This window comes from Maylandia zebra, linkage group LG19 (genome assembly GCF_041146795.1).
Source record: "Maylandia zebra isolate NMK-2024a linkage group LG19, Mzebra_GT3a, whole genome shotgun sequence".
Taxonomy (NCBI): Eukaryota; Metazoa; Chordata; class Actinopteri; order Cichliformes; family Cichlidae; genus Maylandia; species Maylandia zebra.
Window position 1 is genome coordinate 8328558 of NC_135185.1, and position 12375 is coordinate 8340932.

Below are 12375 nucleotides of genomic sequence, written 5' to 3' on the forward strand. Positions count from 1 at the left end.
CACCGCCAAGGACAACATTCTGCAACAGAGTAAACTGTTGTCTTTTTTGGTACATATAAATCATATGGAAATATAATATACTGTCATGTACACCCAATGGCCTTTCATTTTAGTTTGTTTTTAAGGCTTCAGTGTTGTTAAAAGTGAAGAAACTCCTTGTTTAGACGACTGTATCTGCAGTTGACTGTATTCAAGGCAACAGTGTACTCAAATAGACAGAATCTAAGACTGGGGAGTGTTCACGCCATAGATTTTGCCTCACATGAGCCTGGTGCATTTAAAATGTGGTCTGCAATGGTGGATTCTGTGGTAGCAGATTTAGATTTGAAATCATACAATCAGTCTTCTAATGGACTACTGATCTATGGTTGCTGTCATTTAAGTACTAGTCCATTATTTTTGTAATTGTATCACCAAAATCATCCTTAACTGCTTGAATCAGTCAGGATGGATACATAGAAAAAATCCTGTTTCTTCTCATGTGGTTGTTTTCCATTGCCTTCTTACGTTCTGATGAAACTCGAAGTTTTAGCTGTGTAGGTCATGTTGCCTAAGAGGACAGGAGACTTTCCATTTTCTTCCGGGCACCAATACTCTGTCGCCTTAAAGACAGTAGTGTAGTAAACTCCAGATGCCGACATCCTCAAAAAAGTTGCAGCTGTTTTTCTGTTTCTGAGATGCTGAATCCAGCTTCTCTGGCAGTAGCTGCAGGGGCATGTTTACCGGCACGTAATCATGAAGCACTCAGCTCATCACAGGCACACGCACCACAGAGTGCAATAAATGAAACGGCCACTGAGTGTGCAGCTTTTTTTTCTTTTGGTGCATAAATGCTCAAATATATAACATTTGTAGTAATGACTAACGTAGACTTAAATTGTTGCAGTATATGTTTTAAGAATATATTTGAGCATGCATTCATGAACATGTGACAGCATATTATAATTTACATATGGGTAGATGTTTCTTTCTCTGTCTGGGGAAAAAAACAAAACAAACACTTTCGTGCAAGTGAAGCTTCTAATCTGACCCAAAACCGCTCGCCACCAAAGTGATGTGGTGACCTCATGTGGAAACCATGTCGATGTTTTCATCGCCTAGAAAAGACTAACCAAACTGCTGCTTCGACAACACACTTTCTACTGTGGGAGGACTGGATATGAACATTGACAGGTTTAGCTTAGACAGTTCAGAGACAGGACAGGAAGTGTGTCCCCTCACTGACTCCCAGCAGGAAAACTCTGCAGATCCGGATAGTGGGCGGCCGGAGCAGTTATGAGGGCCGGGTGGAGGTTCAGGTTGGGTCCAAGTGGGGCACAGTGTGCAGCACAGGCTGGACCACAAAGGAAGCCATGGTGGTTTGCAGGCAGCTAGGGCTCGGCTACTCCATGCATGCCATCACTGTAAGTAGGAATGAAGACTTAAATCACACATGAACAAAACATGCACACAAGTAATGATAGCACAGACTGTGATATTGCTGATGTGATATTCAGGATTGCAGTAGAAGCACTATGAAGTTGAAGAAACATAGATTTGAATTACAAGTATGTTGTGTTTTACATTTCTTACTATAAACTTTTGTCTTTCTTTCTGTAAAAACTGAGGAAAGCTCACAGGAAAACTGACCAAAAAACCCCCCCAAATTGCTGAATTTAACTGACAGCATTTAGAAAATTCTAAAAGCTAGTGAAGCTCTTCAGACCCTCATATTTGTCACAGTGACTGATATAAAGTGAACAATTCAAACCTACAAAAAACTATCTGTAAGAAATATGTAGAAGTTCAAAATTGAACTTTGCAGAATCCAATTTTTGTAAACAATATTGCTTAAAAATGTTATTCTAGGTAGATCATAGTTATTGGTGCAATAGAATTTGAATCCCAGTTCACTGCTGATATTTTGAAGCCAAGCAGAAAACCAAGCAAAATGTGCAGATGTGCAACTTCACTGGCTAAAGTATAAAAAATGGGTAGAATGGACAACGATGTGCACAATTACAAGGATGTGCTATTGAATTTTCCACTACAGTTAATGAGGCAGATTTCTACTTTGATCACTAGAGAGTGACTGTTGCACGTTATATTTAAAGGTTCGATTAGGCTATTGTTGCGTGAGGTTGAGAAGCCTTGCAGAAAGACTATTGAGTCTCTTAGCATCTGAACAAAGTGGTCATAAAGTCAGCATTACACTGTGTCCTCATTCAGGGGCCAAAAATGAGTCATGAACATCTGTTTTTCAGAACGTAATAGCGCACTGAACTCTGCAGCAGTCTGCGAATGATTTTCTCCTGATCGACGCACCGTGTTTTTTGTTTTTTTTGTCTTTGCACGTGTGCCTGTTTTGTTATATCTCTTTAAGGAAACCTGGTATTGGGACAGCAGTAATGTGACAGACATGGTGATGAGCGGTGTGAAGTGCATGGGAAATGAGATGGCTCTGAGTCAGTGCCAGTACCACAAAACTGTCAGCTGCCAGAGAGCGGCAGCAAAGTTTGCAGCGGGAGTAATCTGCTCAGAGAGTGAGTGACACGGAGACAAACAAAAGCTTTGATTGTTCATATTTATGTAAATCTGCAGCAAGATTAAACTTCTGCTGACCTCATGAAACTCAGTAGCCTTAATGCAATCATCAAACTGCAGAGAAAAGAAAGAATAACACTTTAAAATTAAGAGAAAGACTTTGATGTGCTTTAAAGACCACGTGTATTACCACAAAAAGAATGAGGACCATATCTCAATCCTAACCCTCCTTCTCTATCCAGCGGCCTCTGACCTCGTCCTGAATGCCTCTCTGGTTGAGCAGACAGTTTATATCGAGGATCGCCCTCTGCACATGCTCTACTGCGCTGCAGAGGAGGACTGCCTGTCTAAATCAGCTGCGAAGGCCAACTGGCCATACGGACACCGCCGCTTGCTCCGCTTCTCCTCTCAGATCCACAACATCGGCCGCGCTGACTTCAAGCCAAAAGCTGGACGGCACTCGTGGGTGTGGCACGCCTGTCACGGGTAAGAAACCAGGTCTATTATGAAAACAATAATCTCAATATGTGATTAAAGAATTAAAGGTCAAACCCCGAATAGTGATTTGCATTTCAATCAAAATAAGTTTGTGGAAGTTTAATTTTTTTTATTATAGCAAAAATTTCAGAAGGTCTCTGACTCTCAAAGTCTCAGTGGAAAGACAAAGGAAGAAACTTTTGTTTAGGTTCACGTTGTTAAGGTCTCATCCTGTTAAAAGGGAGTTCTTCCTCCTCACAGTCGCCAATTTCTCACTCATATGAGATCATGTGTTGTTGGGGTTTTCCCTACTTGTTTTAAGGTCTGGGATTAAAGTCAAATTGCTTAAGTTGATCTGGATTTATTTGAAAAAGGAAAAGAAAAATATTTATAACACGTTAGGTGATCCGCACATACTGGTAAATCAGTTTTGGGAGTATCTTCCTGTTCCCAAAATCGTGTTAAAACAAAATTCACCATTGAAGCAGAAAAGTAGGTATGAATAAACTGACCAAATGAACATAGGAGATAACTATGTTTATTATTATTTCATTTAAAAAGGACTAGAGTCTAGTATAACTCCAGTCTATGTGTTTTTGTTTAGTCTGTGAGAAACAAAAAATGTGCTCAGACTGGCGGAAAGAAGGTAGGAAGGGTGCTTATGTCTGCTATTCAGATAACAGCAGAGGACCAATTGTGTTTATCCAGTAACATGACTGGTATGAACTGACTGAGTGTTTAGACTTTGGGGATAAGTGTTCACAGGTCATATATTTGAGGCGTTAGTATATCTATTAAAAACATCTCCTAGTATTGCATTGTTAGAATGAGCATCAACCTAATGCACTTCCTGTGTTATCTTTGGTTTTTATCATTTTGCCAAATATACAACATGTCAGAAATTCCTGTAAAGTCATCCTGTTATCACCATGTAGATTCCAGATATAAGCAAATACCATAACGGACATCAGTGTGTGGTCAGTCATCAAAAGAGAAATACAGGATATAAAAGATAACATTTACTTCTTTTTATATTAAATACAGCCACTACCACAGTATGGATATATTTACCCACTATGATTTGCTGAATGCCAACGGTACCAAAGTGGCAGAGGGACACAAAGCCAGTTTCTGTCTGGAGGACACAGACTGTCAAGAAGGTCAGAATGATGATTTCCTTTTAATGAATTTATTATCAAATAAACATGACCAGAAAATTCCCTAACGACCTTTTTGCATTGCTGCTAGTCTTTCAAACATATCTCACTGAATCTGTCTCTTCTTCTGGGACATTAAGGCATTTCTAAACGATACGAGTGCGCCAATTTTGGCGATCAGGGCATCACCGTGGGCTGCTGGGATTTGTACCGTCATGACATTGACTGCCAGTGGATTGACATCACAGACATCAAACCTGGAAATTACATTATGCAGGTGAGACTGTGGGACTCAGTGTGTAGAAACCTATTTGAGAGAGTTATAATGGAAATTCAAAGCACAGAACCGCAAAAATGGTGACGTTCAGATTGGTTTTACCCACATGAGGCCAGTTTCAGAGCTCTTTGGCAGATTCATATATATATTTCAGTGCTAGTAAAGGCAAACAAGGATAGATGATGCTTTGATTGATTGTACTTCAGCTGCCGTCTTTCAGTTTATCGTGCTAATACTGGAGCTTCAGTAAGCCAGCAGATCTATTACCACTGCACTTATACCTGTTAGAAACAAATTGCCATAATCAACAACAAAACATTGCCATGGCAACACGGCTATGTCGTCTTCAGAATTTAATTGTAGTACAAAGAGTTGATTGAACAAAGTGTGACAATCTCTATAAATGGAGATGTTTTGACTCTTTGCCTATCTTGAGCCAAATGTGAGGCCATCTGTTCAACAACTTAACACTTGGCCAAAACTGAGTCATGGAACAATGATCGCAAGCACAGCAGCAAATCTACAGCAGAATGGTTGACAAAGAAAAGAAGTCAACACTTCAACCTGACTGAGATGCTGTGGTGTCACCTTAAGAGTGCTGTGCATGCGATTCAATAAACCGAAACAATGCTGCAGAGAAGATTGGGCCAAAATTCCTCCACGACGACGTGAGAGGCTGATAAAGTCACAGATTATTGCTTCATGTTATTGTTGCTAAATGGTTTCTACAAGCTACTGAATCATGGGGTATACTTAGCTTCTTACCTTTGTTTTTCGCAGGACTGAATCTCAGTGTTTCTCTGCAGGAAATAAAAAAGTACTTAATTTTTTAAAGAGCTCCACACATAATAACACCTACAGGGCAGATTAAGAAAGTTGATCTCCATAGTTTTCTTTTTTTATTTCTTTGAAAGTCCTGTTTTCAGGTCCAGGGAATAAAGTACAGCTTCATCGCTCTTTTTCTATGGGGAACTCTTCTCTTTAACTTCTCTTATACTCAATTCTGCATATATTCTGCATTTTCGTGTGCTTAGTATACTTAGTTTTGGGTCACACAGCTTGTCTGACCATAAAACCAACAGAGTAAGAATAGTTTATCTAATACTTCTCCTCTGTTCAGGTTGTAATCAATCCAAACTATGAAGTGGCTGAGAGCGACTTCACCAACAACGCCATGAAGTGCAACTGCAAGTACGACGGACATCGGATCTGGTTCCACAACTGCCACATTGGTAAGCAGTGGAAAGCAGTGAGACTACCAGATAATGATAATGATAATAAAATGTACTCTTATTGGCATCTCTGACCACCTTTACTGATTATTTGATCTCCCTGCAGGGGATGCATTGAGCGAGGAGGCAGAGAGGAGATTTGAGAAATATCCCGGACAGCTGAATAACAAGATTTCTTAATCGCCAGTAACTTCCCAGCAACTTAGAAACCAAAGCGGGAATAAAGATACACCTCACTAACTCAGAAAGAAAGACACAAACCTTTTGTCTTCAGGTGCTAAAACGGATCCCCGCCACATATCTCTAGATTTGTAGTCACTGAAGCAGCGAGCGTGTGCTCTACGTGTGAATTATTTTACTTGAATATTCAAGTGGTAATTTTTCGTGTAGTCTGAGGTGAGTGCGTGCTATATTTTTACTGCAAATTAAAATTTTATAAAGTCAGTGAGACAGTCTCCTGTGTATGATCGACCTTTTATATTCTGTTCTGTTTATGAGTTATGACTGGGTTTTTTACATTTTTTTAAATCACCATAAAGAGAAAAGCTTCAATGTTTTGCAGATATATATATATATACAGAGATGCTTTTAAACCGCTTGTTTAAGTAATAACATCTGCCTTTGTGTTTACAGTATTTTGTGAATGTATTTATTGCCAACATGGAGGCACTAAAGAATCATTCTGGGTCAACAGCAGTATTTGGACCAGTTTGAAGCCATCGTTAGCTTTAGTGCACACACGTACTTTAATAATCTTTGAGAGATTAATGGGCAAAGGCCAAAGAAAGCTACAGTTACAGTTAGATTTGTTGTATTTACTCTGATGTAATCACATCTGCTGCACCAAATAAAACAGAGAAAAACCTCCTGAGACTCGTTTGACCGGGAATGATTCACTGCAACAATACTGAAGCTGTAAAGCAGCTGTTTTCAGTGCCTGTAAACACAGTCTGCTACAGATATACCAGCCACACCGGTGGAAAAAAAGCAGCATACTTTGGTGTTACAAAAAAAATGGTCTCTGGTATTGTATCATGCTGGTATTTTACTTTTCCCGCAATTATTTTGTGGTCATGTGGACCACTGCTCCAACGGTATGCTCCAACAGAACAATAGCACTTTTGTTTTGGTTCCTCGCACTGAGCCAGCAGCTGACTGCACAAATCCAACAATGACCTACTGCAGCAGTAAAGAGTCAGATTAAATCAAAGATCATTTTGATTTAAAGTATGATAGATATATGAGTTTTTCAAAAGATGATCTGTTAACCTAAGCCTATTTTATAAAGACAGGCAGGAATCCTCCAACCCATCTGGCAGATAGACAAAGAGGTCTGCAGGGCTGATTGCTCAGTTAAATTAAAAGAAAATCAGGTGGGCTGACTAAGACAGAGCTCTCAAACCAGTTGTCAGCTGTGTGCTTCTAAGCCCAGAGTTCAAAACAATCCACTGTTAATCTCAGTCTTCACTGCCCGCGGTGGAACAATCCCGTTAACCTCCCTTACTAATCACATCAACCGTGTGCGCAACATTGCAGCAGCTCAGCAGCAGAGCTGGTATGCACCTGTTTGTAAGATCTGAATGTGATTATTAATCACTTAATTGTGTCTATAGTGTAAGAAAACACACAAAAAAAAGGCCATCGCAGCTTCCTAACACTTTGAAATTGCTTAATAACAGAAATGTTTAATGTACAGTGATACATAATATATGAAACAAAAATGTACGGGATCCACTGAAGAAGGTGGAACCATAGAAAGTTTCTGCTTACATATTAGAGCAGGTTAATATGTATGATATCATGGAAACGTGGTTTAAAAATGAAGCTATTTGGGAATAACAGGATAAATGCAGAATTTCCTAATCATTTTGTGCACTCTGTCAATGCAGCATGAGGACCAAAAATGAAAAGAAATAACAAGGAAAATCCTCCAGGTTTACTAAACAATAAAGGAACACTCTGTGTTTATATGTAATGTTATTGGTGGCCTTTTCTTGCTTCAGCTGCTGCTGGCTGCTTGGGTTTCTCTTGAGGTTTTTGCCTGTCATCATCCTCTCATCAGCCTGCACACCTGGCCTAACAGAAGAGGATTACGCCGCTTCAGCAGAGCGGTGTCACACACATAAGCTGGCTAATGTTCTACTGAGTAATCAGACAGGCCCATGCAGAGAGATGGGCGCCACCCAGAGGGCTGCAGCTAAAAGTGCATCCACTCCAAGTGGATGCCTCAATCTCTTTCCCGCCTCTAAGGTTTACTAGGGTAGCTCTACATCATTCACAGTTCAAACTAATCCTTATTGGAGCAGCCCCTCGGTCTGTCATCTATCTGAAACAAGCCATACTAGCTCATCTCTCTCTTTAAGGGTAAACAGCAGGTAGGTGAGGCTGCTGTGTTTGAGAAGAGAGGATATGGACTCTCACTGACATCACAAGGAGCCAAAAGCAGGAAAAAGGAAGCTGAAAAGCTGAAAGGGAGCCTTTAAAAAGCAGCCTGAAGCCTGAGCGTCACTGGGGATACTTTTACACACCTCCCCATCTGAAAATTTGTTCAGATTTAACATTTAGAAGTGGGACTCGCCAGATACCTCACATTATATTATTGCAAATTTCAACATTTTGCAATATGCTGAGTATTGCAATAAATATATTATGATTTATCACCTTAATTTCAACTTTAAATTATGTCCTCGGTTAAATTTAGTCAGAATCTGTTTTATCCAGTGACATAACGTTATCTCACTTCAGTTTTGGGGGGTTTATTTTGGATGGCAAATAAGATTGTCACCAAAACTGCCATGAATGTTGTTGTAAGATGGAATCAAGCTTCTATTGGCAAACAATTTGGCAATTACATGCAATCTGTTTGTGATAGTAAAGCAAATAACTGTGAAAAATTATCGAAAATCCAATATTTTTGATGTCTGCATAGACAGAAATTCACATGTAACGATTACTTTTCCACTCAGCAACCTTCCTCTTGTATAGGAACATAACCAGAATACAATCAGCTGGTAGCCAGTTGAGTCGAAACCCCTGGAGTTGCTGTCACTGACAGAGGCTCAGTCGGATCGTGAACAAACATTTAGTCACCGCAAGCCACTAATGTATTCATTTATAGTTTGTGTAGCTACATGGAAGCTGCTGTCCTATTTTTACTTGTGCGACTGAGCTTTACTTTTGAGCCGATTTAATCTAAGTTCTCTCAGGTAACATTATCTCAGAATGGCGGTACATGGGATGAGACCTCTTGCTCAGTGTTACCAGAGGATGCATGCATGTATATAATACGACTCAATATCCTCCTCAGCATGCAGAATGCACCATTGTTGAGTCGTGCTAATTATTTCACTGGACTATAATCCCTGACACAGGAAATGTAGAGCTAACATTGAACCTCAGATTGTACTTGCACAGATCGGGGTTTTGAACCTTTAGGGAGAGACCCGCCTAAGTTTTGTGCATATTGAAATCAGATTAAATTTCATGTGCAATCAAGGTAAGAAAATGCATTTTAATACCATGGTTCAACATAAAGACCAGTTATCATCATGAAGTCAATATAAACAGATCCTGACCATGTAGGTGTGTAATGGTCCTTAGCCTCCAAAATGAAGCAGAAAAATGAAGTCCCGTTCTTCAGCAGCCGTTTCAATGCTGTTTACATTAATTTACCCTAAAACTCATGACAAATGCCAGCAATGATTACATGTTGTGGTGACGCATGACTTAAATAAGGGACCATATGAAGCAGACACATGGGGAAAATAAAGGCTGTGTGACCTTGAGGTGAAACTACTAGGTCCAGCTGTGTGCAGATGATGCCACGCCGGAAATGTTTTTTAAAAGAAGATTTTTTTTCCAGCTTAAAGGTGTTGAAATGCTCCTCCAGAGGGAGTTGGATCACTGAACTGCCGGATTAGTCCAGACCACAACAGAGTCATGTCTGTGCATCCAGTCGTTTCACTGCAGGACTGTCTGTTTGATGACTTTCCCTTCTTTGTTAACGGCAAAGTTGTAATTCTTTGGATTGTCCAGTGCCTCCTCGATTCGTTGATCCAAGTTCTCCGTGGTGATGAAGTTCTTTACTTCCTCCTGAAAGAAAATGAAAGTTTTGTCAGTTTATCACTATGTTCCCTTTGCTCTACTTGCATAGTTTGGATGCAGAAACAACCCCTACCTGCAGCTGCAAAATCTCCCTCTCTTTTTCTTTGATGAATTCTTGCTGTTCCTGTTCCCGCTGAATGGCAGCTTCAATCTTCTTGCGCTCAGCTTCCTCTGCTTCTTTCTGGACCCTCAGAATTCTGAAATGATTTCCCCCCCAAAAAAACATCACTTTTAGAATGAGACAGTTTTCATTCTGCAAGTGGAAGAAAGACACAGAGTGTATTCATGTCATCATCTTTTCTGCTCACCTGGCTTTCAGCATGCGCAGGTTCTCCTCGTTGTTCCAGCCCATCAGGGCTCGGTGCTCCTCCGCCTCCTGCCTCGCCCTCTCCTCCGCCTGGGAGCCCGTCTCCTCCTCGTACTTCTTTCGTAGCACCTCCTCCTTAAACTCCAAACTGACACACATAAAGAAAACTAAATACTCCAATCACACTGTCTTTACTCCAAATCTTAAAGTACACCAAGCATGTATCGTTTCATGTTTCTGAGACACTCTTAGTCACAGATTTGTGTGTAAGAGGTTCGAGAAATTGTTTACGAAGTCGTGTTCGAGTTCAGCTTTTTTAAAGCAACACAGAATATCTTTAAGACTGACGGGGAGCTCACTAAGTTGGAGTGACTATTTGTCACGGGAAACTGATTTTGACATACTGTCATTTAAACGTACCGGAGCGCCCTCATGATCAGCTTGTATTCCGTGTATCTCTCTTTGAGAACTACCATCTCCACCGGATCGACGGGGGGAGGCACTTTGATTCGCCCTTCTTTGGACTTGGCTACCGGGTCGGTGCGAGACTTTCGGCCCCGGACAGCTTCCACGAGCACGGCACTCCTGGGCGCTAAGAGCCGCGCCACCTGCACGCTCCTCCCGCCGATTACCTGGAACATGTCAGCGTCTAAATATGGGAACAGGTGCCGATTCCTAGATGCTAAATGTAACGCTTAATGAGAGCATTTGAGTTTGAAATCTGCGGTCTAGGTTAACATTAGGGCACAAATGTTATCGACCTAACACGGCAGCCATTTTGCTGCCCTCTGACCAGCGGAAGTGATTAGCAACGAACGAGCTGCGCATGCTTGACTGCCTCCTGGAGGTTAGCAAAGGTTAGTTAGGTACAGAATAAGCTATCAATAGTTATCAAGATAACAAACTAGGTTAAACAGCGTAATACACGCTGTTTTCTAAATATATTAAACGTGAGACACAAGAGTAAAGCCATTTCTACGAAAAATATTTTATATTATTTTATTGATATCTCTCGGATTGACATTTTCAGTGGGATAATAATTTCACGTTTGTGGAGTATTTCAATTAAGAATTGTGAATAATTATAAGTCAGAGGGGGTGTCAAATGGACAAAAAGGGTCCAGTCCGGCCCGTGGATAGCTTTGTGGAAAATGTGGAACTTTCAGAGGAGGAGGCCATTTATGGTGAACCTTAAACTGTATTTTAAATTTTTGGTTTTAGTGTTTTTACTGAAGAAGAGATAACTTATGACCTGTCATACACCAGAGTAAGTAGACTTCTGGATGAAGGTTAATTACAGGAAAATTAGTTTTTCTGTTCGTGGTATTCATTTTAATAACAGAAACGTTCCTTCCTGTTCACTATTTACAATAAAAATTCCTAGTTGTTAAAAAGTAATGGAATTGTTTCTGTGAATTCACAAATAATTGTCCTACATTTCTTTATTTCCTTTAAAGTGTGAACCCAGCTGACATGTTCCTTTAATTTACTGCAGGAAGTATTATTGAAATTACACCTTTAAAAAGATCTGAGAGATTAAATGTGTAGTTAAGCTTCTTTACATTGAAAGAAACAAATTTTGATGTGTATTTTGAAAGCTTTTTAGGCAATAGCTTCATTAGTTCAGCCCACTTAAGAGGAAATATAGCTGTATGTATACATTTGTTGTCTTCGTGATTCTTCTTCTTTCTTTCAAGGTTGAGCAGCTTGACGCCTGATGTCAGACCGGTGACTGATGATCCTGCTGAGGCAATATATCAACACATTACAGGTAGAGACGCCTTACCAGCAGCATGGAATGATGGGAAATGGTGCAGTGCCGCTGTGTGTCGGTCGGTGACATTGAGCGCTGTAAGTAAAAAGAAACTGTGTGGGAATGCAATCTTAAACAGCAAAATGGCACCATTGTTACTGTTATATGGGATTTTCAAGTAGGATATTTACAGCAGCCTTAAACACAAATAAAAAAAACAAACCTGGTCTCAGGTATCAAATGGTAGTTGCAATTATTTTATCATTCCTGCACATTTTATTTTCTAATTTCCCAGAATGTCTTTAATATTTGACAAAACCCCAAATATGATTGAATGAGACATTATTTTGGACACATTTGTGTTACTAAGGAATGATGTTGAGCTTTGTAAATTGGTGATTAAAAGTTTTTTTTACCTTTAATATGTATTTTGGACATTAGAAGGTGTCATTCAACTGCTAATGCCTAACAGGTAAGTTTATTAACTTGCATCTGGAGCTAAAATTAGGCTGCATTGATGTCAGGGTGTGTGCTTTAGCTTTTTG

At 40.0% G+C, this 12375-nt stretch overlaps 2 protein-coding genes and 1 long non-coding RNA gene across 7 annotated transcripts in view; 2 read left to right on the forward strand and 1 right to left on the reverse strand.

Moving 5' to 3' along the window:
- The window catches only part of loxl3b (lysyl oxidase-like 3b), a 32131-nt gene extending 25594 nt beyond the window's left edge, over nucleotides 1–6537 (forward strand). For 3 of the 5 annotated variants that reach the window (XM_024799523.2, XM_024799526.2, XM_024799527.2), the window contains 6 exons: nucleotides 2363–2522; nucleotides 2766–3009; nucleotides 4045–4160; nucleotides 4298–4434; nucleotides 5555–5666; nucleotides 5773–6537. In XM_024799523.2, coding sequence (XP_024655291.2) covers nucleotides 2363–2522; nucleotides 2766–3009; nucleotides 4045–4160; nucleotides 4298–4434; nucleotides 5555–5666; nucleotides 5773–5846 — 843 coding nt within the window. In that variant the 3' untranslated portion in view covers nucleotides 5847–6537. Of the gene's footprint in view, nucleotides 1–5; nucleotides 1404–2362; nucleotides 2523–2765; nucleotides 3010–4044; nucleotides 4161–4297; nucleotides 4435–5554; nucleotides 5667–5772 lie in introns of those variants that run through there. The other 2 variants (XM_024799524.2, XM_076877443.1) reach the window with 2 other exon arrangements.
- A 2620-nt stretch (nucleotides 6538–9157) lies between these two features.
- Nucleotides 9158–10899, reverse strand: mrps26 (mitochondrial ribosomal protein S26). The gene is made up of 4 exons (XM_004554808.2): nucleotides 10498–10899; nucleotides 10079–10225; nucleotides 9844–9967; nucleotides 9158–9758 (listed from the first exon to the last, which is right to left on the reverse strand). Exons 1-4 carry the CDS (start codon nucleotides 10716–10718, stop codon nucleotides 9627–9629), a joined length of 624 nt encoding a protein of 207 aa, XP_004554865.1. The 5' UTR covers nucleotides 10719–10899; the 3' UTR covers nucleotides 9158–9626.
- Nucleotides 10900–10994: 95 nt separating this feature from the next.
- Nucleotides 10995–12375, forward strand: part of LOC143413955 (uncharacterized) — a 28493-nt gene continuing 27112 nt past the window's right edge. Inside the window, exons 1-2 of the long non-coding RNA XR_013094515.1 lie at nucleotides 10995–11344; nucleotides 11775–11848. This is a non-coding gene — a long non-coding RNA (uncharacterized LOC143413955). The remainder of the gene's footprint in view (nucleotides 11345–11774; nucleotides 11849–12375) is intronic.

Bases quoted from the DNA above. Each gene is read 5' to 3' on its own strand.
- mrps26 (XM_004554808.2), bottom strand. From the start codon at position 10,718: ATGTTCCAGGTAATCGGCGGGAGGAGCGTGCAGGTGGCGCGGCTCTTA. The intron at 10,226-10,497 runs GTACGTTTAAAT...TATGTGTGTCAG, and splicing joins CTGATCATGAGGGCGCTCCG to TTTGGAGTTTAAGGAGGAGG. The intron at 9,968-10,078 runs GTGAGCAGAAAA...AAATCATTTCAG, and splicing joins CTGCGCATGCTGAAAGCCAG to AATTCTGAGGGTCCAGAAAG.